Here is a 24,686-nt window from a genome sequence, read left to right as displayed (position 1 = left end):
ACTGTTTGAAAGTTGGTCATTTTGGATTACCCCTCATACAAAGGTACATCCTCACTCCACTACATTGTAAAAATAGAACTTATTTCATTTCATATTTGCTAATCAATCTATTCACAATCTACATAATCTAAAACATACTTGCACACTGTAGTTTTCCAAGCGTTATCTCGGTTCCTATTATCCATTGAGTCCAACAAATAAATTGTATCTTTGTCCTCATTTATAACGGTCAAGATCCAGTGGTTCCTGTATGATTGTCAATATATAACTAAGCTACTATGTATTAGGAATTGAGCAGGGATTAAAAATATACCCAGTGTTGTATGGGATAAGGCATATGCTGTCTCTGTTTGATGCTTTCAACTGATTAGCAATGTGTTGTGAAGAGGTACTGCCATCTTGAGCGGCTGGTATTTTGTTGGGATCCACAAACGACACATACTTAGCCCTGTTTGTTTCATTCAAGTACTTGTACAAGTAACTGCATTCAAGTAATAAAAAACATGGTTACTTAAGACATGAACTAATGCAAAGAGAAGAATTGTATATAAGACATAACTTACCCCATGTAAACCAAAATTTGCCTGGCCCCTATCTCTCTCATTTCCATACAGCGCATGACATCCTCTCTCAACAACGATGTACTCACATTACGTCCAAACATGGCTTCATCAAATTCGATAGGAATGGTCTCCTCCTCAGTCATCAGTCTAACAACATAAGAATACAAAAACATGCATGGCATTGGTAGAGCACTTTCAACTTCTTTGAATTTATTTTTCTCATCAGGAACCTCCAAAATAGCAAATGGTGGTGCATGTTTCTCCTTTTTCTGTAATTTTAAATAATTGTAGCAAAATATATAACTATAGCAACAGAAAAGTGAACTGAAAATACCTTTGTCGTCGGAAATGTCACCAACTCTTTTGGCCAGCCAACCACAGTTCCAACAGCATCTATCATTACTGTTGGTGCAATTTCCAGTAGGTCAAGGTTGACCTAGTTGACCAAGCGTAAACCTTGGTTATGGTTTCGATGTTTGACAATACAGAAAGACATGTAGACATGGACAATGCAAGTGCAGTTGTCCATGCGGAGAGATACTGATCAGGGTCTGATCAGGTTGAATGAAGAAGAGTCAAGTAGGTCAAGGTTGACGGATGCTTGACGTTGGGAAGTCTAAGCGGGATGACAGGCGGTTAGGAAGTCTGGTGAGTAAAGCCGGAGGCGGTCGGGAAGTCACAGTGAGTGAAGCCGAGCGATCGAGGAAATCTGGTGGTAGGCGGAGAAAATCCTGGTAGGTGAAGCTAGGTGAAGTGAAAGTCACGGTGGTGAGCCGAGGCGGTTGAGAAAAGTCACAGTGAGTGAAGCCCGAGGCGGTTGGAAAGTCACGGTGGTAGGCAGGCGTTAGGAAGAATCTGGTGGTGGAGCCGAGCGATTTGAAAATTCGTAAGTGAAGCGAGCGGTTGAGGAAAGTCACAGTGAGTGAAGCGGGGCCGATTGAAAAAAGTCACGGTGAGTGAAGCCGAGACGTTTGGGAGGTCACGGTGAGTGAGGCGGGGCAAGGAAGAAATCCCGAATGGATCGAGGGTGATTGGACGTACGGTGTTGAGAGGAGTTGTGGGTCGAGGGTGATCGGATACTTACGGCCTGAGAGAAAGAATCAAGTCTGGGTCAAAGGTTGACGGACTTGCTTGGTCAGGGGAGTCTTGGTCAGGAGTAGCCGGATGCTAAAATGTACCCAATAGGTCAAGGTTGACCGGATATTGGTTTGGACTTTGGTTTAGGCAAAAGAAACCAAAGACACTGGATCAATCTGATGACGATCGGTGATCTTGTAGTTTCTTGATGGGTACGGACACCGATCGAAGCGTCGATTACTCTGAGCTCTTGATCGATGCGAGACAAATAAATAACGATGATCAAGGACCGATAAAAGAACACCTTGTGATTCGCAAACTCTCCGTGATGTCTTGATACGATGCGAGGGGACGATCGTATGAAATCTTTGATAAATTAAGACCGATCGGAAAATGAACCCGATCAGGTATTACACGATGGGGTCCGGTGCAACGTTATTAACCTGACGGCTAGTCTTCATCTTCTACATTCTTGTGGCGGGTGCGGTGCGGTTGGTCGAGGATAAAGGAGTTGAGAGCTTCTACGGTAAAAAAAAAACCTCTTCTTCCTTCTTGCTTACGCAGTTCTTTGGTTCATGCGAGCACTGTTGACTCTCCCAGCACCCGAGCTTGGTGAGCTTCACCGCTAGTTCATTTGACTTGGATCAGGAAGTTCTTTGTTTCATCGAGGATTCGATCCACGACAAGCAAAGGGTTTTACATTTGATTGTTCTTGTTTGCTTTCTCTTGTACTCCTTCTTCTTTTATTGTAAAGCTTTTGTGGCGAGGTTCTCCGCCATAAGGGTTTATATTAGCGGGTTTAGAGGACAAATGTAGAAGCGGATTGTTAAACCCGTCCACCTTGCGGACGCGGCAGAGATGGGAGTATATCTCAAGACCTGGGTACATCGTGATGTTGGTTTGATTTCTCAGATCTAGGTTTCTATTGTTTTATTTCAGCTGCTTCAACTAATGCGTGAGAAAGAAGCGGAGGTTTGGGGCGGCTATTGCACCCCTCTCTGGCCGCGATCAGCCGGTCCTAACAAGTGGTATCAGGCGGGTAGAAACCGCCCGTTGGATCAACACGAGCTAGAGAATGGATCTATTTGGAGAAGATGTCACGATTCCACCCTTCTACGATCGCGACGACTTCGCGTTTTGGAAGGTAAGAATGAAGTCCCATACCTTTCATTGAAACCCTTAATTTCCTCCTTGATACTAAGGTCAACAATTAACTTAGTGATAATCCCATATCACTCATCCTCAAAAATTTCGACGAGTAAAAACTCCCCCTATCGATGTGCTCGTCCTCTTGTCCTTGTGAGCTTGGATCCGAGAAGTTGCTGCTTCATCAGGATTCCAGTCGACAACGAGAAGGCAAGCAAAGGGGTTTTACATTTCGATTGTTCTTGTTTGCTTTCTCTACTGTTGTACTCCTTCTTGCTGTTGCAAGACATTGTGGTGAGGTTTCTCCACCCAGAAGGAGTGATTATTAGCCGGGTTTCCGGGGTCTCATCCACTGACGGATTGATAGGCTTTGTCCACCTTACGGACACGCCGAGGAGTAGGAGTATATCTCCGAACCTCGTTACATCGACGCGTGTTGAGGTTTGATTTCTCCGCTCTCGTTTCTATTATTTTTATTTCTGCTGCGCTAACCCTAATCGTAGAAAGAAACGGAGGATTTGGGGCGGCTATTCACACCCCCCCTCTCTAGCCGCGATCATCGATCCTTCGATTGGATCAACACCCGGGGGAGCACGAGCTAGAGAATGGATCTATTTGGAGAAGATGTCACGATTCCACCCTTCTACGATCGCGACGACTTCGCGTTTTGGAAGGTAAGAATGAAGTACTTTCTTATGACTAACCTTGAAAATTGGAGTTGTGTTCAATTAGGTTTCAAGCCTCCGATGGACAAGAAAGGAGAAACCCTAGAGAAGAAGGAGTGGACCAAGGAACAAGTCCACCAATCCCTAGTCAACGATGAGGTATTGAAAATTTTTGAATTTTCTTTACCTAATGATGTTTTGTGTAGGATAGGTGGATATAACGATGCTAAGGAGTTGTGGAATAACTTGGCAAAGTTCCATGAGGAGAACTCCACTTCAAGTCATGAAGAGGAGTCAAGTGAGCCAAGTAGATCACATCATGGAGGCATGGATTTAGAAGTTGAGGGCTACTCAACATCTAAGGAAGAAGAGGAGGAGAGTTCCTCTTCAAGATCGGAGCAAGAAGAAGAAGCTTCTATCTCCGGAAGGGATGAAGAAGAAAGTCTTAATCCATCCTCAACCCTAGGTAACTCAAACATTTCAATTTCAAATAAATTACACATAATGTGCTTTGAGTGTAGGGAGTATGGACATTACAAGAGTAAGTGTCCAAGGAGGATTAGGAAGACTCTACCGGCACCAAAAGTCAAGGAAGCCGGAGTCCCGATATGCAAGGGCAAGGAGCACGTGGTGTGCTTCCAATGCAAGCGAAGGGGACACTATAGGAGCCAATGTCCGAGTGGGAGGCAACCTCACAAGGACAAGAGATCAAGCACATGTATAGGGGGAGCTAGGGCAAACCCTAAGGTAATCTCTAAGGCACACTCTTGCAATTCTAGTAGGATGCATGCTAGTAGCCTTATTGCTATTGTCAAGAATGATAAGCATGTTAACTTTAGGAACCAATACATGAGCTTAGGAGCCAAACATGTTAACCTAGATAAGGATAATACTAGAAATGTCAACCCTAGAATTAACCCATCTAAGGCTAAGGAAAATCTAGGTAGAAATCCAAAATCATCTAGACATATGCCTAGGAATACCTCAAAGAAAAATGATAAATTAAAGCTTGAGGTATTAGAGAAAGAAAATCAAGTCTTGAGATCAAGACTTGACTCTCTAGAAAAGGCTCTTGAGGATTTGACTCTAGAGTCTAGGGGTCAAAAACCCAAGTCCAAGGACAAGAAATGTTTGGGTCACAAACCTAAGTCCCAAGTGGTCAAGCCCACTTACCATGATGTTCCATTCGATTATGGAACAAAACCTAGGACTAGGAAGACCATCACCAAGGTCACAAGGGGAGTCACCCCTAGAGTGGATCTTGATGAGTCCCAAATGACCAAGGCTTTAAAGCCTAGGAGGGTCATTAGGTGGGTTGCTAGGGAAGTCATCCCTAGTGAATATTTAGTGAACCCAATGAGCTCCAATAGGTATTGGGTTCCTAGGAGCGTGATTTCATCACGCTAGATGAGTTAGGGTGTGCCAACCTTACTTGAATAGGTAGTTAACCTAATCATGGCAAAAGGTGGCACTTTAGGAATTTTCAAGGTGTAATCAAGCCTTGGAAATGAAATGGAAAATTATGCCTAAGGTGTTTAGGATGTGCCAATCACAATTGAAGAGTTTTCTAGGGTCAATCTAATTGGCACATAGTGATCTAAAAATCCTTAGTATATGATTTTAGGTCTAATACACTTAGGAATATAGAATTTATGGCAAAATGATCAAAATTATCAAAAATGACAACTAAGGCTAGAATTAGGTATTTTCTATACCTTTATGTGCTATTTGCCATATATTGTTTGCCATATGCCATGTCATGACATCATATTTATTTTATGATCATTTAAAACGTCATGATAATGCTTAGGTTATTTATATGTCATGCTTTATTTAAGTTTCATGCTTTATGCCATGACATCATGACATTGACACATGTTATTATGTATGATATTATTTTATGCCATGTCATCATTTCTTGCATTTATAATCAATGAAATTGATTTAAGGTTAAAAACACAATTTGATATGGAGATCAAATTGATGTTTAGAAAATGCATGAGAACTTAGCTTAAGATGACCTAAACCCCTATCTCACATCAAAATTGACTTGAATGTGTTTGATACACCTTAGATGTGTGTGAGATATTAGGATGATGAGTTAGGATCAAGGTGCATAGTTCTTGTACCTAGATGAGCCTAATTCTAAATTGGAGATCATAGGGAAAGCTTATGTACAGGTCATGTACATTTAGCCCTAAGATTGTGGTCCCAAATTAAAGGGTTTAAAATCATTTCAAAATTGATTTGAAAAACCTTGATGAAGCTTTTCTAGTGATAGCATTCATCATTGAGCAAAGTGATACAAAGATGAGTTAACTTTGAGGCATTTTGAACTTGTGAACTTTGTATCAAGATTAAATAAGAGTTATTTTTCTTAGAAAACTATTTTTCCTTGATAGTATATGTTATGAGGAATATCCTCAAAATTTCACAATTTTGGAATTTTACCTAATTTCTAGGGTTTCTGAATTTGGAAAATCGAACTATCGGTTTCTTTATCGGTTTGTGGACTGATCGGAGGGTTTACGATCGGGTCAGGAGGGCTGGATGGGTCCTTGTGGGCGATCCGGAGGGCTTTGATGATGCAGTGACCCGATCAGGCGTGCCAGCTGTTGAATTTGTTTGTTTATGCGAAGTTGCTGGCTATGGAGTAGTGTTTTGGGGAGTTGGGTTGACTCTCAGAGACATTGTTGGTGCAATAGTCGAGGGAGTTGACCTTTGGGGAGTTTACCCTGTTAGTCAAGGAGGAGTTGGGCTTTTTAGGGGAGTTTTGCTGCGTCCCGAAATTTTTGAGGATGGTGATATGGGATTATCACCTAGGTTGATTGTTGAATTTACAGTATCGAGGAAATTAAAGGGTTTGATAGAAAGGTGTGAGACTTTCATTGGGAAGAAACTCTTGACCTTGATTCACTCCTTTTGATGTGATAAAGGGAAGAATGTCTAGAGAATGTTCAAGGAAGAACATTTAAGGTTAGTGGGAGAGTTTATTCGCGGCGGGTGAAGTTGTGAACAACAACACTCTTCGGGGAGAGTTTGTTGATGTGTGTGTGCGTGGAGATAGGAAGGGTTTCAAATTGGGCCTTCATTATCCCAAGAAGGAGGTAGCCTTCTTAGAAGGAGAATGTAAGGTTACAACATGTTTGTTACCTAGTGGCATGAAGAGTTGAGGCTATTGGACAGTTAGCCTAACTTGAGTATTGTAACATAAAAGGGGAGAGATTTTGGTGCATTTCCGAGGTCGGTGAGATGGGTCGAGTTGACCAACCAAGCGTAAACCTTGGTCATGGTTTCGATGTTTGACAATCGGAGGAGTTGTGTATACGGACAATGCAGCGGATCCATGCGGAAATGAGTCAGAGTCGAGTCAGGTTGAATTAAGTCGAGTTGGGTAGGTCCGTGTGCCGCGGGATGTCCTGGCGGGATGGTAACTAGAAGTCTGTGAGTTATGTTAGGTGTGGTTCACGCGTCAAGGAAGTGAAGCCGGTACAGGTGAAATCTGGTACTAAAGCCAGCCAGCGGTCCTAGGTAGTGAGGAGTGAAGGAAAATCCTAGTGAAGCAGGTAAACTCTGATATGGAAGCAGCCTACAGTGAAAGTGAAAGTCCCTGTGAGTGAAGCGAAGGCAGTGAAAGTCTGTGAGTCACGGTGAGTCGGGTTGAAAAGGTGAAAGTGAAGCTGGTGAGTCTGGTGAGGAGCCGGGCAGGTCTGTGGTGAGTGGAGGCAGGCGGTCCCGTGGAGTGAGTCAGCCGACGTGCAATAAAGAATCACAGTGGGAATCTGGTCGGTGGCCGAAGGGAAAATCAAGATGGATCGGAGGGTGGGACATGTGTTGAGAAGGTCAAATGCAGGTCCAAGGGAGATCGGATACTTGACACGAAGAGAAAGTCCGTGGGTCAAAGATTGAGCGTGTGTCTTGGGTGCGTCGGCCGGAATACGGCATGATGTAGGTCGTTGGAGGATGATGGACTTGGTTTGGGCAACCAAGACATCTGATGCGATGCACGATCCGTTCTAGTTTCGATTTCTTGTCAAGGCGGAGAAGCGGCGATCGAGTGTGTGCCTGTGACGGCCTCTGATGTGCAGGACCGAGTCGGACGTACTTGATCGGTGCATCTTCTTGGATCGTCGCGTAACTGTAACTGGTCCGGGAACGTCCGGACCCGGTCCTGATCCGGTCTATGATCATGTTCGCGCGCGTGATTCTCTCATCTAGTGTTGATGCCTGTCGGGGATCCATATAAGGTCCCGATCGGGTCCCCAAGACCGATCAGAAGGTCCGACCACCAGAGGTGGCTCGACGATCTAGTCCTAGCCAGACACAACGCTTAGCTCGTTTTCCGCTCTTCGCAGCAAGGTGTCGAGTGCAGATATAAAAGGAGTTCAAGGGCTTCTTACAAGAAAAAACCTCTTCCTTCTTGCTCGCAAGTTCTTCCTCGGTCTTCCATGAAAGGCTTTGTCGAGTTTCACTGCTTCTAAAGAGCTCTCATTGCTCAGCCGAGCTGATCCTAGAAGTTGTTAAGTTTCACTGTGATTCACCATTAAACGAAGGTAAGAAAAGGGGTTTTACATTTTACTGTTTTGCTCGCTTTCTACCTGTACTCCTTCTTGTCATGCTTGTGTTTTGTGGCAGGTTTCTCCCACCCATAGTGAGTCGGAGATTAGCTGGCTTTCCTGGGACCTATCCATCGATTTTAAATGATAGGCTTCTGCCCACACCTTACTACACGAGGAGTAGAGTGGTCATCTCCAACCTCGCTATATCTTCGTGTTGAGGTTTGCTTCTCCTTTTCATTTCTATTTGTTATTTCATGGCGCTTAACTTTGATTTGTAGAAAGAAACGCCAATTTGGACTCCGCTTATTCACAATTTCTAGCCGAGTACGCCGATCCTAACAATTACCGCTTACCTGATTATGGAATTGAAGCCCGCTCTATAAAACAAACATCAATACATAATTTTGTTGCCTTCCCAAGTGGAGCATTGTGCAAGATAACATTTGGGCCTCCATGATACTATTGTGCCATATATGCTAATGACATTCCCTTTATTCTTCAGAGCCAAATGACATTTTTTCCCCTGAACAATAAGATATTATGTTTTAATATCTAAAGCTAGGAAACAAATTTAATGTACCAAATATAATATAAAATTTCATTGAATGAACTGCCGCATTCAAAAACTTCCACATCATCTTCCAATCTTTGAACTGCCATGTGCGATGACTTGTTAGATGCTACACGTTCAGAAACTTGTTTCTGGCATAAATCGAGCAAGAAGAGCCTTGAGTTTTTCAACTTCAGCTTTCAAACTCTTTGCTTCCTCCGCTTGCTCTTTGTAGTTTTCAGCCAAAGCCTTTGACACCAACTCCCTCTTCTTCCTTGGAGTTTTGAAGTAGACTTGGGGCTTCACAAATCCCCCTACACCTCTAACCCTGCCGTAATGTTCTTGGCTCCCTAATGCAGTAGTTAATACGTTATTGTTTCCAGAAGATATGAACTCTCCCTCTTTTTCTTGTCCAACAAATCGTCCTAAAAATATGGAGGTAACATTAAATATCCAATGAAGACACTTTTTTCACTTATTATGAATGAACTTGAAATAAAACTAAAATAATACAATTTTTTCAGCAACTTCAGCAGTCTCTGTATTTGTGATGTTTCTGGATTTGTCCTCGCGGGCCTTACGCCAAAGTAATGACCTATCAACTTCCTCATCCTCCCTGAATATTTTTCTCTGCCTCTACAATTCCAAAAAACGATCATTTAAAACATGACGTACTACATGAAAAGGATAATATAATGTTCCATGGATTACCAATTCAGTCTCCAAGCCAATGTAACCTTTGCGAGACATTTTGTGATGATACTTGCAATGGCTTGTCCGTTCCTTTTGTTTTTCATGAGTGACCTATATCACGTAAAAAAAAAGTAAATTTATAGAAGAATTGCTAGAATTTAAAAACAATAGGATGGAGTATGATGAACTTATTATATATATTCCTGTTGTACATGAACTTATTATATATATTTCTGCTGTACAGAACTTCATTTTGTTAATTAAATGCCCTAAATGTTTTAAATCTTGGTGCATATAATAATTTAAATATAACATGATAATATCATCAAGTACCTCCCAAGATTAATGTAGTCTCTCATCGACAAAAACTTTCCAAATTACAGATGGGATCTGATACTGCTCTGGTGGTGACCTCAGTTTTTCAGGATTATCTCTATATGGCCAGACAAACCTACTGTTGAGTTTGTTTTTGAAGTCTCTCCATTTCCTTGAACTCATCAGCCTCGCTTGAGGTGCTAAGTCGATAACAGAATGACATTGCTATATTTGTATATTGAAAAATCACAATGAAAAAAAAACATAAACAATCTTATAAGGGAAGTATTATTGGATTATACTCAATATTTCTTCCCACATTTCTGTTTCTCGAACAAGAGGCTATGACTTTATGTTACTTGGCACCATGGATCTAACAATGCCTATGAAAGATTGTAGTGCCTTCCCATTTTATTGTACACCCAGTCACTGTGTCATATTCAATCGTGACTTTTTTCCCATCTTGCAAAAAAGAATAAGTCACATGCCCTGATGTGTCTTCTTCCCCAAAGCCAGGTTCTTCTATTATTTCTCTCCTCGTAGCTTCGTGCGGCTAACCCATCAACATCTTGGTGTAGTTCGGTGTCCTTTTCACTGGGACGTTTTCTTTTCCGCATATAGGAAAATAAATGATGAGATATAAAGGTATAAAGTCCGTGACAATATAATAAAAAACGGATAAATAATAACATTAACACATACGAACAAGTAAAAATAATACTAGTAAAAGCAATAAATATTAATGCAGATGACATAAAAGTGGAAAACATCATTTTTTTCTTGTTTGTTACAAAGAAACCCTCTTTAGAAGATCTAAAGTATCCTTCACGTGTAGGAATACAATGAATATCAACATTATCAATTGGTCGAGATTCGGGAATTCTGGTCCAAAGATCCTCTTCTCCCTCGTAACATCTATTTGGAACTGGAAGCACTATTGACCACCCTTTGTTCAGTGGGTCAGCAACATAAAATACTTGTCTAACTTGACTTGCAAGCACAAATTCATCCTTCTGGTGGTCTCGTTTGTTTAGATTAACTAAGGTGAAACCACATTCATCATTGTATTGTATTCCTTTGTCATTTGATACCCATGCGCACTTGAAAAGAGGAACTTGAAATTGATGATAGTCTAGTTCTCATATCTCTTCAATAACTCCATAAAAAGTCACATTCTCTAACATGGGATTCTTATCTTTGGCACTACAAACAAGCATCATGTTGGCAAGTAGAGAAACACCACTGTTTTGACAAACTTTCTCATCATCCCGCTCTTTTGTTTGGTATAAATTGTCATTTATGACATAGCTATCACACTTTAAGACTCGCACACGTGGTCCATGGGCCAGCCATCTCAATGACGATGTCATTCCACCATTGCAACTATCGATTTCAGCAGCCACCTGACATGCATTCCTATTAATTAGTGTGATCAAAACAATGATTAACAAATATTGTATGTTAGCATCTTCTACATCACCTTTGCACAAAACCAGTCAATGAACCTCTTATTATGAGCATCTTGTATCCACCTTGAATCTTTCTGTTTCTTGGGAAACATTGTCTTCAAGAAGGATTTGTGTTCACCGAAGAAGTAAAGTTCTAAAGTTTTATTTTCATGAATACATATGGACTGCCAAGTACATATAATTATTAGTTATGCAGTACACTTACATAATGTATGGAGATATTTCTTCTATATTTTCTTAGAACAGTCAAGTGTGCTTGTTGGAGATCAATTTGTTGGACGATGATTGATGAATTGCTTGCTGAGAATCCAGGAATGCTTGCGTTTGGGTCACGTAGTGATTTAGGGACCCCAACAGGATTAAGGTCATTGAGATATTCTGAACAAAATTCAACTGCTTCTTCTGCTGCATATCTCCGAACAATGCAACCTTCCGGATATTTTCGACTGCCTACGTAACTTTTCAACACCTTCATGCATCTTTCAAATGGGTACATCTATCTGAAGTAGACTGGTCCACATAATTGGACTTCATGAACAAGATGAACTGTTAAGTAGAGCATGATATCGAAAAAAGAAGGGGGGAAATACTGCTCCAATAAGCAGAGTGTAACAATCAAGTCAGATTGCAGCTTATCTAACTTGGCTACATCGATAATCTTGCAACAAATATCTTTGAAGAAGAAGCATAATCTTATGACAGCATATCTAACATATTTTGGCAGAGAATTATGTATGACTATTGGTAGGAAGTGCTGCATTATAACATGAGAATCATGTGATTTCAAGCTAATCAGCTTCATCTCATCCATGTAGACAAGATTCTTCATGTTTGATGAGAAACCTTCCGGAACTTTTATATCCATTAATGACCTACATACTTGTAATCTCTCATTTTTTGTGAATGAGCATGCTGCAGGAGGTAGATATGTTCTTTTCTCACCAATTTTAGGAGCCAATTGAGGCCTAATTCCCATCTGAACCATGTCCAACCTAGCTACCACATTGTCCTTGATTTTTCCCTTGATGTTCATCAAAGTATTAATCAGAGACTCGAAAACGTTTTTCTCAATGTGCATAACATCGAGACAATGCCTAACATGTAGGTATTTCCAGTATGGAAGATTGAAAAAAATTGACTTTTTCTTCCAATATTTACTGAAATTTGTAGCTTCAACATACTTTTCTTCTTCAATGTCTTCCACAATATTCTCCATTGCTTTTTTCCTTATTTTCCCCTTCACACTTGTTTTCTTTCCAAACTCACATGTTATGTCTGAAAGCTTGTCAAACAACTTAATTCCAGATAATGGCCTACCCGCTTCACCAAGTTCCTCCATGCCATTAAACTCCTTTATTTGCCTCCGATATGGATGAAATCGTGGTAGGAATCGTCTATGCCCAGCAAATGACATTTTCTTCCCATTTTGTAAGTGCTTTGCATAAGTATCCTCACCACATATTGGGCATGCGTAATAACCATGTGTAGTACATCTACTAAGGTTACTATATGCAGGAAAGTCGTTGATGGTCCATAAAAGAACTGCTTTAAGAGTGAAAACCTCCCTTCGATAAGCATCATAAACTCCATCAACTCCTTCCCACAACAGCTGCAAATCATCAACCAGAACCTCAAGGTAGACGTCGATATCGTTTCCAGGCTGTTTCGGCCCTGAAATGAGCATCGTTAGCATGATGAATTTCCTTTTCATGCACATGTCTGGAGGCAAATTATATGTGGCCAGCATGATTGGCCAGCAGCTGTAGCGACTACTAAGATTGCTGTGAGGATTAATTTCATCGGCTGCAAGTGCCAAGCGAATATTTCTTGCCTCACTTCCAAAGTCGGGCCACATATGATCCACCAATTCCCATGACGGTGAATCAACTGGATGGCGTAACTGACCAACAACTCTTGTGCTATCTGAATGCCATGTTAAATTTCTGGAAGTTTCTAAAGATTTAAACATGCGCTTAAATCTTGGTATGGGAGGGAAATACCAAACCACTTTGGCAGGAACACATTTCTTCTCAACATTTTTCTTGGTTAGCTTCCATCTTGATAAGCCACATTTCGGGCAGCTTATGTAGTCTTTATATTGTTTCCTATAAAGGATGCAATCATTGGAACAAGCATGAATCTTTTCATGACTCAAAGCCAAACAACTCAACGTCTTCTTTGCTTCATAAATTGACGATGGCAGATTGTGGTTATCTGGCAGCATGTCCCCAAAATCTGCTAGTAGATTTGAAAATAGAACATCACTCATCCCATGCCTTGCTTTGGTATTGTATAGTTTTACAAGTGCACTAAACTTTGTATAACGTTTGCATCCCTTATACAGTGGCTTCTCTGCTTCCTCCAAAAACTTCATAAATGCTTCTGGATTTTCTGTATGGTTATCATACGCTGCCTCACACAAATTAACAGTTTCAAAATCATCATGACAATTATCAGTTGGCTCTTGGTTGACACTCGAATTTAATCTATCCTTCTCCACAGTCTCACCATGCCAAATCCAATTCAAATAATTTTTACTGAAACCATTGAAGTAAAGATGCTCCCGAATCCACATAACCGCTCCCTTTTTAAGATTCATACATTTGCAACAAGGACAATGAATTAAATTGGAGTCGATATGTGGATTCTGCAAACAACTTCTAATGAATTGTTCCAGACCCTCCTCCTACTCTTTGGACCTCCTATCTAAGTAAATCCAGGATTTATCCATTATAGTACAACAGAATCCCAAGAAACTTCTTCAGAATTATCATTCTAAAATTATTTACCGCTAGCTCAATGTGTTCTTTGATCAAAACCTGAAGATACTACATATATGTTAAGCAAAAGTTAGAGTAAGACTGCAAAAAGGTAGTCAAATTCATATCGAGCACAGTTTCGTATTTTATACTCATTCCAACAGCTATCAATATTTTCTACTCATCATGAAGAAAAATAATACGTATTTTGTACAATATGTGGATATATAAAGAATGAAAGCATGGGATGACTCATAAATCTCATGAAGTATAGTCAGTGCTCAATAAAAATCTATATTTGTGCAGCTGAAATGCATTCTTCTACATCAAAAACCAACAATTTTAATTGGTATAAACTTTCACAACAAAAATCAATCCCACAATACACGATCCACAACAACAAACCAAATAAAGAACAACCGAAAACAGAAGTATCTACTCCAAGAAAGCATCATGAATCAACCCTTTAGGTAATGACCTCGTAAACATAGAGACTGAAAAAAAAAGCAAAAAAAAAATCCAAACACTTGTCTTTGTTGGAAGAATAACACCAAACCTACAACAAATTGGAGACCGTCTAAAACATGATTTTGCAAAATAAAGGAGGAGAAAAAGAAGAAGAATAAGAAAAAGAAATCGAAGGAAAGAAACCTGGACCTCAGCCTTCCGCCAACTTTGTCAAATTGAAAACATATGGTATATCTCAAACACTTGCAACCTAAACCCTGCGTAAGAAAGTTCAAGTTGCCAAACCTTATTTTTGGCTGACTGCTGCAAACCTTCGTCTCTGTTGCCTAAGACTCCAAATCGGAAGCCCTAACAAGGGGGAACGGAGAGGACTGAAATGAAGGGGAAGGAAGAGGAGGTCCAACAACTCAATTTCGGAAGAGGAGCATCGGAAGCCCTAACCCAAGAAAACAAAAGGAAGTGGGGGGAAATAAAAGTGGTCAGAGTATCTTTGTAAAAATAAAAGTTAACTCTTTGTACTATTACTTCGGAGTAAATGTTGGAACCCCAAGGTTGTTTTGGTGTGATCAACAAGTTAAGTTAGGTCCTGTGTGTTTCTAACCTTATGTCTAAGTGTGCAGGAGCTTAGGAACACAGGTAGTCGAGCGAGCGGAATGCGAGAAGGACGACATCCGAGGGGAGATGCGGAAGAGTACCCGGTGGAGGGAAGAGCGTAGTGCGCGGAGAGTTAAAACCGAGCGGAAGATTGCTGTGAGAGAGAGACACAAGACTAGAGAAGACAGGACTGGACGCGTGCGCCCGAGATCATGGATGATCTTGCGGACGCGCGAGAAAGGAAACACGCGCGATTCGGAGGGACGGCGGAGGAAGAAGCCCGCCAGAACTGGAGTTGGGTTCGGGTGAAACCTTTCCGGATGGAGATCACCCAAGTGAGCGGATCGGAGGAGAGAACCCGGGCAAGGCGGGACTGAGAAGAGGTCCGGACAAAGCGTCATGGTTGGACTTGCAACCCGAAGCCTTGAGCCCCGGGCAGGCCCGGGAACGCCGCCGCTTGAAGACGAACCCAAGATCGAGTCAAACTTCGATCCGATGGAGGATAAAATTTATCCCTACGCCTTACCCTTCCAGTGCTTCACCAAGCTATAAATATAGCCTTGGTCCAGCTTTCATTGATTTAACTCACGATTTCTTTCAAACACTTACGCTTCGCTAGTTAGCTTCTGTTGTGCACTTCAACTTTGTAAGAGGCTTCTCCGCCTGAAGGAGAAATTCTAGTGCGATCATCTTTCTTGGATTAACAACCTCCCCGGTTGTAACCAAGTCAAAACCTGGTGCCTTGTTTTCTGTTCTGATCTTAGTTTATTGCTTTGATTATTCTACAAGTGTCAGTTTAAGAGTTCGAGAATGGTTGGTTTGTGTTTTGATTTTTGCAGGGCTATTCAACCCCCCTTCTAGCCGGCCTAACGGTCCTACAAGTGGTATCAGAGCCAAGGCGCTTCAGGAGGACTAACCGCCGAACGAAGCAACGAGATGGTCGGACCAAGCATTCACCCGCCGAAATTTGAAGGGGATTTCGCCACTTGGAAAAAACATATGCAGGTATTTCTTACAACAGATATTGAATTATTTTTAACAATGAAACTTGGCTTTCAAGCTCCAGAGGACAAGGAAATATATAAATGGACAAAAAAGGAGCAGGCCGACTTCGTAGCGAACGACAAAGCAGAGTACCATCTGCTAAGCGTTCTTCCACCTCAAGAAGTCAACAGGATCGGTAAAAACAACTCTGCAAAGGAACTTTGGGAGAAGTTCCTCGAGCCTACGTCCTTTAAACTACTTACGCACATGCTATAGTATAACCAAAGCATCTACGTAACTAGAATAAAGAAATTATCATCGCCTTTGATCTCGGAAGAAGGGCGAGCGTTACAGCTCAGGTACGCTTTAAATTCCTTTCCTAGAAATACCAAATGGGCATCATTAGTAGATGCATTTTACATTTCTAAAGATTTAGAAAAGATTTCATTAGAAGAATTCTTTTCAACATTTGAAGTGCATGAGTCAAGATGTGCAGGAATGAAGGAGCCTAAAAACAACGTCGCCCTCAAAGCCTCGAGAGACGAACCAGAATCGGAATCCTCTCTCGACGACGAGGAAATGGTAATGATGGTAAGAAGATTCAAGAAACTTTGTAAATCCAGATCTACTAACCATCCGCAGGGAAAGAGGAAAAGAACGATTCGCTGCTACCACTGCGACGAAGAAGGACACGTCAAGGACAACTGCCCCAAGCTGAAGAACAAGGACAAGGAGAAGGGTAAGAAGCCTATCCAAAAGCGAAAGGCCCTAAAGGCGACGTGGGACGATACATCGTCCGAATCGGAAGTCGAAGCCTTCTCTGGACTCGCACTGATGGCGAATCATCAAGACGACGACTGCGATTCAAGCTCTTCCGAAATGAGCATGAGAGCATCGATGAAGGGGGAGACACGTCGGAAGAAAGCAGCAGCTCAGGGGGAGAAACGGACAACGAACTCGACCTCCCGATAAAATGTTTAAGTTTGTTAAACTTTTAACAAAAGATTGCTGCAAATTAGAAAGTGAAAATAAAAATTTAAAAGTAATTCTAGCTAAGTCTTGTCCCCTAGAAGAATTAGATAAATTAAAACTAGCAAATGAAAAATTGAAACTTGAAAATGATGATTTGAAAATTCAAGTAGATAACTTGAAAAACCATGCATGTTCATCTAAAACCAATGTTAGAAGATTTAATAATTTAAATTGGTACTTTAAATATCACCCTGGACAAATTAGGAACATTTCAAGAAAATATGTTCCTAAAAACTTTTTAGTTAATCCAGTAGGTTGGAACCTATATTGGATTCCTAAATCATGCTTAAATTAATTTTAAAATTAAAATTAACGCTTTAAGTGAGAAAATTAAACAAAGAATTTCTTTATGAGGCTTTGTCTAAGGAAGTGGTTGTTGTTCCAATAACCAAGAAGGCCTAGTGCCTCGCCACGACCTGGAAGCCAAAATATTGAAATAAATGTTTAATTAACTTACTAATGAAGCATTAATACAAGAATTAATTAGTGCTTGAAAAATGTTATTCAAAACATTTTATTTCAAATTAGAAATTTACTTACTTAGAAATTATTTTTGCCTAAGTCAATATTAAAAAAAAAAATACTTAAAAATGTAAGTTAGGATTTTTTTAAATTAAAATTTTTAAGGATTTTTTTTTTTAGAAATCATTTTTTAGTTAAGAACTTTTTTTTTAAACTAGAAATCTCAGCTTAAATTACTTAGAAAATTTTTCTAAATCTCTTAAAAATTTAGAATTTCTTTTAGAAATACTTTTTCTAAGTCTTTAACCCTTAGATTGTTTTTCTTGGAACCCCATTTTTTGTGATCAAAGGGGGAGAAGGGAAAGTATAAGTCTAGGGGGAGGTAGATAGATTTAATTTTTTGTCTATCTTTTTTACTGAGGTAGATAGAGTTATTTTTTTTCTATCTTTTTGTACTTAAATTGTAAATTAAGTTAAGTTACTTAATTTTATTTAAAGTCGATTTTACCCTAGCTTAACTTGGGTTGATCATACCAAAAAGGGGGAGATTGTTGGAAACCCAAGGTTGTTTTGGTGTGATCAACAAGTTAAGTTAGGTCCTGTGTGTTTCTAACCTTGTGTCTAAGTGTGCAGGAGCTTAGGAACACAGGTAGTCGAGCGGAAGACGCAGCTAGCGAGAAGGACGAGGGGTTTGCGGAAGAGTACCGGAGGGCGAGGAAGCGTGCGGTGGTTCAGAGGTGAAGGCCTGGAAGATTGCTCGGGAGCAAGAGACGCTAAGCGAGAAGGACACCTGGTGCCTGCCTGAGGGATGAAGATCTGATGAGTACCGGATGGACGAGGGAAACACTGGGATTAGGGCGAGAAGACGGAGGAAGCCGCTCGAGAAGACCGGAAGTTGGGTTCGGGTGAGCCCTTTTGCGGAGGCGAGATAAACTGGGACAGAGGGTCCGGACGAAAAAGTCAACTCTGTTGACTTTCTTGGTCTGGGCGTCCGGAACGATTCCGGGTGCCCGGACCAGTCCGGGGCGCCCGGAACCCTTTCAGGCGCTCGGACCTGGATGTTATCCAGATCGCAGTCAAACACGATCTATGCGAGAAGCGATAAAATTTTATCTCCTCCCAGGCGCCTGGAACCCTTCCAGGCGCCCCGGCCAAGGCTATAAATATAGCCTTGGTCCGAGAAGCTCATCAACACACGCATTTCTTTCAAACACTTGACTTTCTGTAGTTAGCTTCTGTTGTGCGCTTCAACTTTGTAAGAGGCTTCTCCGCCTGAAGGAGAAATTCTAGTGCGATCATCTTTCTTGGATTAACAACCTCCCCGGTTGTAACCAAGTCAAAACCTGGTGCCTCGTTTTCTGTTCTGATCTTAGTTTATTGCTTTGATTATTCTACAAGTGTCAGTTTAAGAGTTCGAGAAGGGTTGGTTTGTGTTTTGATTTTTGCAGGGCTATTCAACCCCCCCTTCTAGCCGGCCTAACGGTCCTATAGTAAACACTAAAAAATATATTCACGACGTTACTACTTCGGTATTTAACAAATTTCCGAAGTAATAGCTTATTTCAGTTTAAAGCGAAGCCCGTGTTTTTAAACCTGCAAAGTCTATATTTGTATATACTTCATCGGTTTTTGCAGCGAAGTTGCTTATACACTTTTACTTCGTATATTTAAATTGACGAAGTAAATTGTGATGAAGTAAAAAGTCATTTTTCACATAGTGGTACACCGGTGGATGAGAAGAACATGTGCGACGTCCAATGGATGAGAAGCTGAAGTGGAAGACTGCTTGAGGAGAAGGCCGGAGTTGGGTTCGGGTGAGCTCAACTCTGTAAGGCTGGAGCGATCGGAGACGAAGCCAACGACTAGAGAAGGCGTCAGACAATCAACACGAGGCCGACTGGTCCGGGCACTCAGACCAGTTTTGGTGCCAAAGAGGTGCCCGTTACTATGGATCATAGTTGAGGCCATGTCAGCAGAGGTCCGAGCGTTCGGGAGTGGATAAATTCTTATCCCTTTGTTATTACGTAGCCATTGCATGAAGATAGAGTTTGCCTCGATGGGGACATCCTGAGAGGGATCTGAATGCCCAGATCATGCCCGTCAGTAAACAGTCAAATTCGACTAGCAGATTATAAATAGAGCTTTGGTCTAATTAGTTTGAAACAATACTTTTTTTTTTATTTCAAGTTATTTCACTTTGTTCTTCAAAATTTGCATGTTCAATGTTTTGTATGAAGCTTCTTCGCCTCTGACTTGTGTCGAACGAGTTAATTAGTTGACATTCATTTGCCTTATATTAGCATTCTCCCCAGTTGCAAACCAAGTAAATCATTTATGTCTTATACTTATTTTATTCATTTTAATTTAGTTTATTAAAATATTTTTCTAATCTACAGTCGAAAGTTTCGAAAAGGGTATATTTGTTTTTTTAGGGCAATTCACCCCCTCTTGCCGGTCGCCACGGGACCTACACTTTATAATACAACAATAATAACCAAGCCTTATCCTATTAGATAGATCAACTATATGAATCCTTTTACGCCATTAGCCTTTATCCATCATTTATACTTTAATAAATTTTATCTTATTTTATTGTTTCTAATCAAGTTTTTTTAGATTCTTCTTTTCCTTATGTATGTTTGTCATAATTTCACATCGCCTAATTAGAATATTTATTAGTGGTCTACGTATATATCATATTATCTTAAACATGTCTCTCGGAGTTTTTTTTCTTCAATAGATGTAATTCTAACTTTCTCTTTAATGCTCTCATTTATTATTCTGTTTATCCTCGTATGTTCGCACATTCACCTTAACATCCTCTTCTCTACAACTCTCATTTTCTGCCTATGTGCTCAAGTTATAACCCAATATTTAATTTTATATAACATATAATGTCTAACTACAGTTTTATAGAACTTTCTTTTGTTTTAGATGTACTTTACACTCATATAAAAAATCCGGCGCTCTCCTCTATTTCAACAATCCAACTTAATAATTTAATTGATCCATTTATTAAACATTTGTCATAGTTTAAACAGTGACTGATAACCTAACGCAACTAGGGGTGAGCAAAAGTTCGGTTAAACCGAATAAACCGACCGAATTTAAAAATTCGGTTCGGTTTATTCGGAAATTCGGTTTTTTATTTCTAAAAAATCGGTTAATTCGGTTCGGGTTCGGTTTTGATTTTTTTTATTCGGTTAAACCGAATAAACCGAATAGACCGAATTTTTAAACCAAATCGGTTTTTTAGACCATAAATTTTAGACCAAACCAAATTTTTATTAAGCTAAACTAAATTTTTAGAAAAAATCGGTTTATTCGGTTTGTTCGGTTCGGTTTGTTCGGTTTTATTGAAAATTCGGTTCGGTTCGGTTTTTATCGAAAATCGGTTTGGTTCGGTTTAATCGAAAACAAATCGGTTCTGTTCGGTTCGGTTAATTCGGTTCGGTTCGGTTTGGTTTTAACCGAATACTCACCCCTAAACGCAACCCTTCTCCTTTATCCGGACTTAAGATAGACCGTGACTGATTTGTTACGAGCGGAGTTACTACTCTCTAAAACTGTTCACATTATTATCTTCTGCCTAAATCTCTCAACTAATTCTTTTGTCGATCGAATCTTTTGTCTAAATCTCTCAACTAATTCTTTTATCAATCGAGCATATTATAACCGTTATAATTTCATAACTATTATAACATATATTTAATCTATTTAAAAATATTCACGTTATAGTCATTATAATTTCATAACTATTATTACGATGTAGATTTAACCGGCTTATAATATATCCGATTAATTCAAAATTTAAGTTGAAAATTTAGATGGAAATAATAATAAGCATATTATTAAATAATAATCCAGATAATTGGATAACGGTAAGCGGTTGAATAACAAAAAAGAAAAATTAATCAGGCTGGTAACATTGAGTTGGGGTGATTGGTCCTGTCCTATGAAAATTTTTCATCGGTCACTAGGATAAATTGGGAAGTGCTTGAGTGAACAAGTTAGGAGTCCAGTATTCTTTAATTATGTGTCTTATTTGTAAATTTTTTTTTTTACAAATTCATTATAATTGGGGTTTGAATAGTAGATATCTCAATGATAACCTAGATACTTGATTGCTATATCATAATCCCGGGACAATAAGCGGTTGAATAACGAAGTGATGGGACGTTGTGATGATTTGTCAAAAAAACGCCCTTTTCGTGCTGGGTTTTTTTTTTGCCCCTTTTTTTACTTCGGCAATTTTTCTCCAGTTCTTATTTTGAGCTCAGTTTTCATTTTCCCCCAATTAAAAATCCCAAATTTTGCGCCTGATTATCCTTTTCATGATAATGGACACGAGGAGACAATTATGACTTTTGTCCGAAAATTTGTTCCCTTTTTTCTTTCCGCAGTACGGAAACGATCGATCGATCGATAGGCGGCGTCACAGACGCCGTGATGGACGTAGATGCGGAGGCTGGAGCGGCGGCAGAAGAGAGAAGGCTAAACGCATCTGCTCCAGCACCTCTTGCCGCCGCCACGCTACTCCATTGCCGTAGCGATCTGATTTAGGGCTCCGATGAGATGTTGGCGCTCGAGAAAAGGTAGGGTTTTTGAAAATGGTTTTGTCTCGCCGTTGGCAGGTGGATGATGGATCTTTCATAATCCTTCGGAAGATCCAATACAAACCGTTAGATCAGCGATGCTTGACCTATTAAAAATCTTCCCTGGCCTCCGAAACACCGGATACTGCGCAACCAATGGAGGGAAGTAAAGACGAGGGCGGAACCCTAGCGACAACGGGAGTGGAAGACGAGGAGCTCAGGTCTCTTCTCTTCCCTGATGCAAACAACCTGCCAGAAGTTCCTCCTTCCGCCGTGGAATACAACTTCGTTCGCTACTATGCCATAGGTACTACTTTAAGGCCCGATGAACTTTATCAATAGTGTGAGGAAATCGAAGGATTGATCTCAAATTATGAAAATTCTCATCCAGATTTTCTCAAGCCAGGGCATGATCAGTATGTATATCGCCATGCCAATGGGTACATTCAACATGAATCAAAATCCGATCTTTTTTCTTTATGATTCTGTGAGGAACCATAACTTCATGTTTTCTTTTCCTTGTTGCTATGATAAGATTGTGCGTCGTGGGTTTGGCTCCTACCCATGTTGCGTTGAAGGAGGAAGGTGGAGTCACGTCTGTGGATTTCAACGTGGGAAAGTCTGATCGAAGCGAGATGAAGGTCACCGGAAAGCGCAAGCGAGTAAGCACGCCTTAAATAGTATCTCTGCCTGGTAGAGTAACTGAGCTTGCAGGACATGCGTTTGCTAAGCTCATGGATGAGTGAATTTCTTAATGATGCAGAACGCACAGCATTTTGAAACAAATACTGCATTGTGTAAAGTTTCTGCAAATGGGAAAGAGTTTATTGTCAGGTCTGATTCAATTACTTCTTTGATTCCTTCAGTAAACATATAATTTTGATGGTTGAGAATTGAGACATGCAGGTGCTGTGTTAAAGGTTCCCTCTTAGAGGTTAATGACAGGCTGCTTAAGCAGCCAGATCTGCTTAACTCATTGGTGAGACCAAATGCTTCTCTTTTTTATATATACATGATCATCCTTTACAAAAATGTTTTGCCTAATTTTCTGGTTGAAAAAAATAAGTTATTGTTAGCCAATATTCATTTGGGAATATGCATAGAGGTTGATATTACTAATTTGCTAGACAATTATGTGGATTGTGGTGTATAAGTGATTTGCAATTGTTGAGATCAATTCTTCTACTGGGGATAATTTTTTTTCCTATGAAATTCAAACAACTAATGCAAAATGATTAAATTGTAGAAGGTTGTTCACAGTTGTGTTGCCATGAATAGGCCTCCAATATATTCACAACCAGAACAATTTGCTGAAAATTGGAGAAGGGAGTTTAGAATGCTGTGTCATTTGTCGAGGAGACACTGTTTTGGCATTTTTGAAGCAACATGACTGTTAGTTAGAACCTTGTAACTGCTTAGGGAAATGACATACAGAAAACTAGTGCACTTGCAAAGAGGATTGGAGATGGTTATCTACTTCCCTAATTATCAGAAGAAGAAAAAAATATAAATGCCCATAACAAATTTGATGTGATATCGAAAAAAGTCTGATTTGTGTTGAAGGAATTAGTAAGTTACTTATAGCATATTCAGCTGGTAAACTAAGCTAGAAATGTCAAATTAAGGAGAGGAAGAAGCCATTTTGTAGTAAACTCCCAGATACGATATAAATCTAGAAAATTATGCACATATCGAAGCTAAAAATTTCTAAGTAATAGGATAATTTTTCGGCAGTGTCAATTTTTGTACATGCAATTGCAGGCTGACAGAGAAGGATATGTAGCCATAATGATGCCAAAGCCAACAGATTGGCTTAAGATCAAGGATTCCCTATCGAGTCATGAAGATTACAAGAAGCTGAGAGGCCTTGTCTGAGACACGACTGCTATGTGATTTATGCATAATTGTCGCAATCTTAGAGGACATTGAAGTTCCATTTGCAGAGGTGGATAGTAAATATATCCTTTGATGGTTGAGGATCACCTAAACATTAAAAATGTAAGATCTGTTGAATTCTCAGCTTTTCAGTTTCCATACACTAAGTTAATCCATGTGCCAGAACTTTCCTGGTATTCAAGTTTATGATAGTTCACAACCTGTTTATCCATTATAAGTTTTCAAATATTTAGGTTGTCCTTTTACTTCATTTTGAGTGCACAGGAGTTATCAGTTGGTGGATGCATTATTTGTGGTTGTTTGATTTCATTGGATGATATATTCAAATGAATTAAGTCAGTGTTTGAATAATGCCCCCTATTTCTGAGAGGGGTAAGTTTGCAAACTTTTTTTTTATTTTTTTTACAAAATATAATATAGCTCTGTCTATTTCTATTTAAGTACAAACAAGTCCATTATAAAATGAAGTTATTGAAATAGTCGTTCAAATTTGAGTTTAGTTTTTTTTTTAAAATTTGAGTTAGATTTGTTTAGATGTTATAAGTTCATTTTTATTTTATTTTTTTATTTTTGAGGTTGTTTGATTATTAGTAAATTTGATTTTGTAAATTTATTTTTGAGGTTTTAGTTTGGTTAATTTAGAAATTTATTTATTTTTTGAAATCTTAATTATTTCGATTTATGCTATTTGATTTCAGTTATAAAATTTAAATTTTAATAAAATCGATTAAATAAAACCGTTAATAGTAGATTGTTGATTCATATTGTTGATTCACAAATCAAGTATGACTGCCCACATGCCTCCGTGGGAGTAGTTAGTACTTGGATAGGGCTTCTCAATAGAGAGGCATTATTCAAT

General features: G+C 39.7%; 2 protein-coding genes across 2 annotated transcripts; one reads left to right on the top strand and one right to left on the bottom strand.

Annotated features, from left to right (window-relative positions):
* Positions 1-11,533: 11,533 nt before the first annotated feature.
* Positions 11,534-13,612, bottom strand: LOC121979668. The gene has a single exon (XM_042531659.1). The coding sequence runs from the start codon at positions 13,610-13,612 to the stop codon at positions 11,534-11,536; it is 2,079 nt and encodes a 692-aa protein (XP_042387593.1).
* Positions 13,613-21,680: 8,068 nt separating this feature from the next.
* LOC121980639 (protein Abitram-like) lies at positions 21,681-24,077 on the top strand. Its single transcript, XM_042532760.1, has 7 exons — positions 21,681-21,931; positions 22,004-22,238; positions 22,323-22,371; positions 22,467-22,593; positions 22,695-22,765; positions 22,838-22,910; positions 23,693-24,077. Exons 2-7 carry the CDS (start codon positions 22,088-22,090, stop codon positions 23,804-23,806), a joined length of 585 nt encoding a protein of 194 aa, XP_042388694.1. The 5' UTR covers positions 21,681-21,931; positions 22,004-22,087; the 3' UTR covers positions 23,807-24,077.
* Positions 24,078-24,686: the final 609 nt, after the last annotated feature.

This window comes from Zingiber officinale, chromosome 5A, assembly GCF_018446385.1.
Source record: "Zingiber officinale cultivar Zhangliang chromosome 5A, Zo_v1.1, whole genome shotgun sequence".
In the NCBI taxonomy this organism is placed as follows: Eukaryota; Viridiplantae; Streptophyta; class Magnoliopsida; order Zingiberales; family Zingiberaceae; genus Zingiber; species Zingiber officinale.
This window is presented reverse-complemented; position numbering and strand designations above follow the sequence as displayed.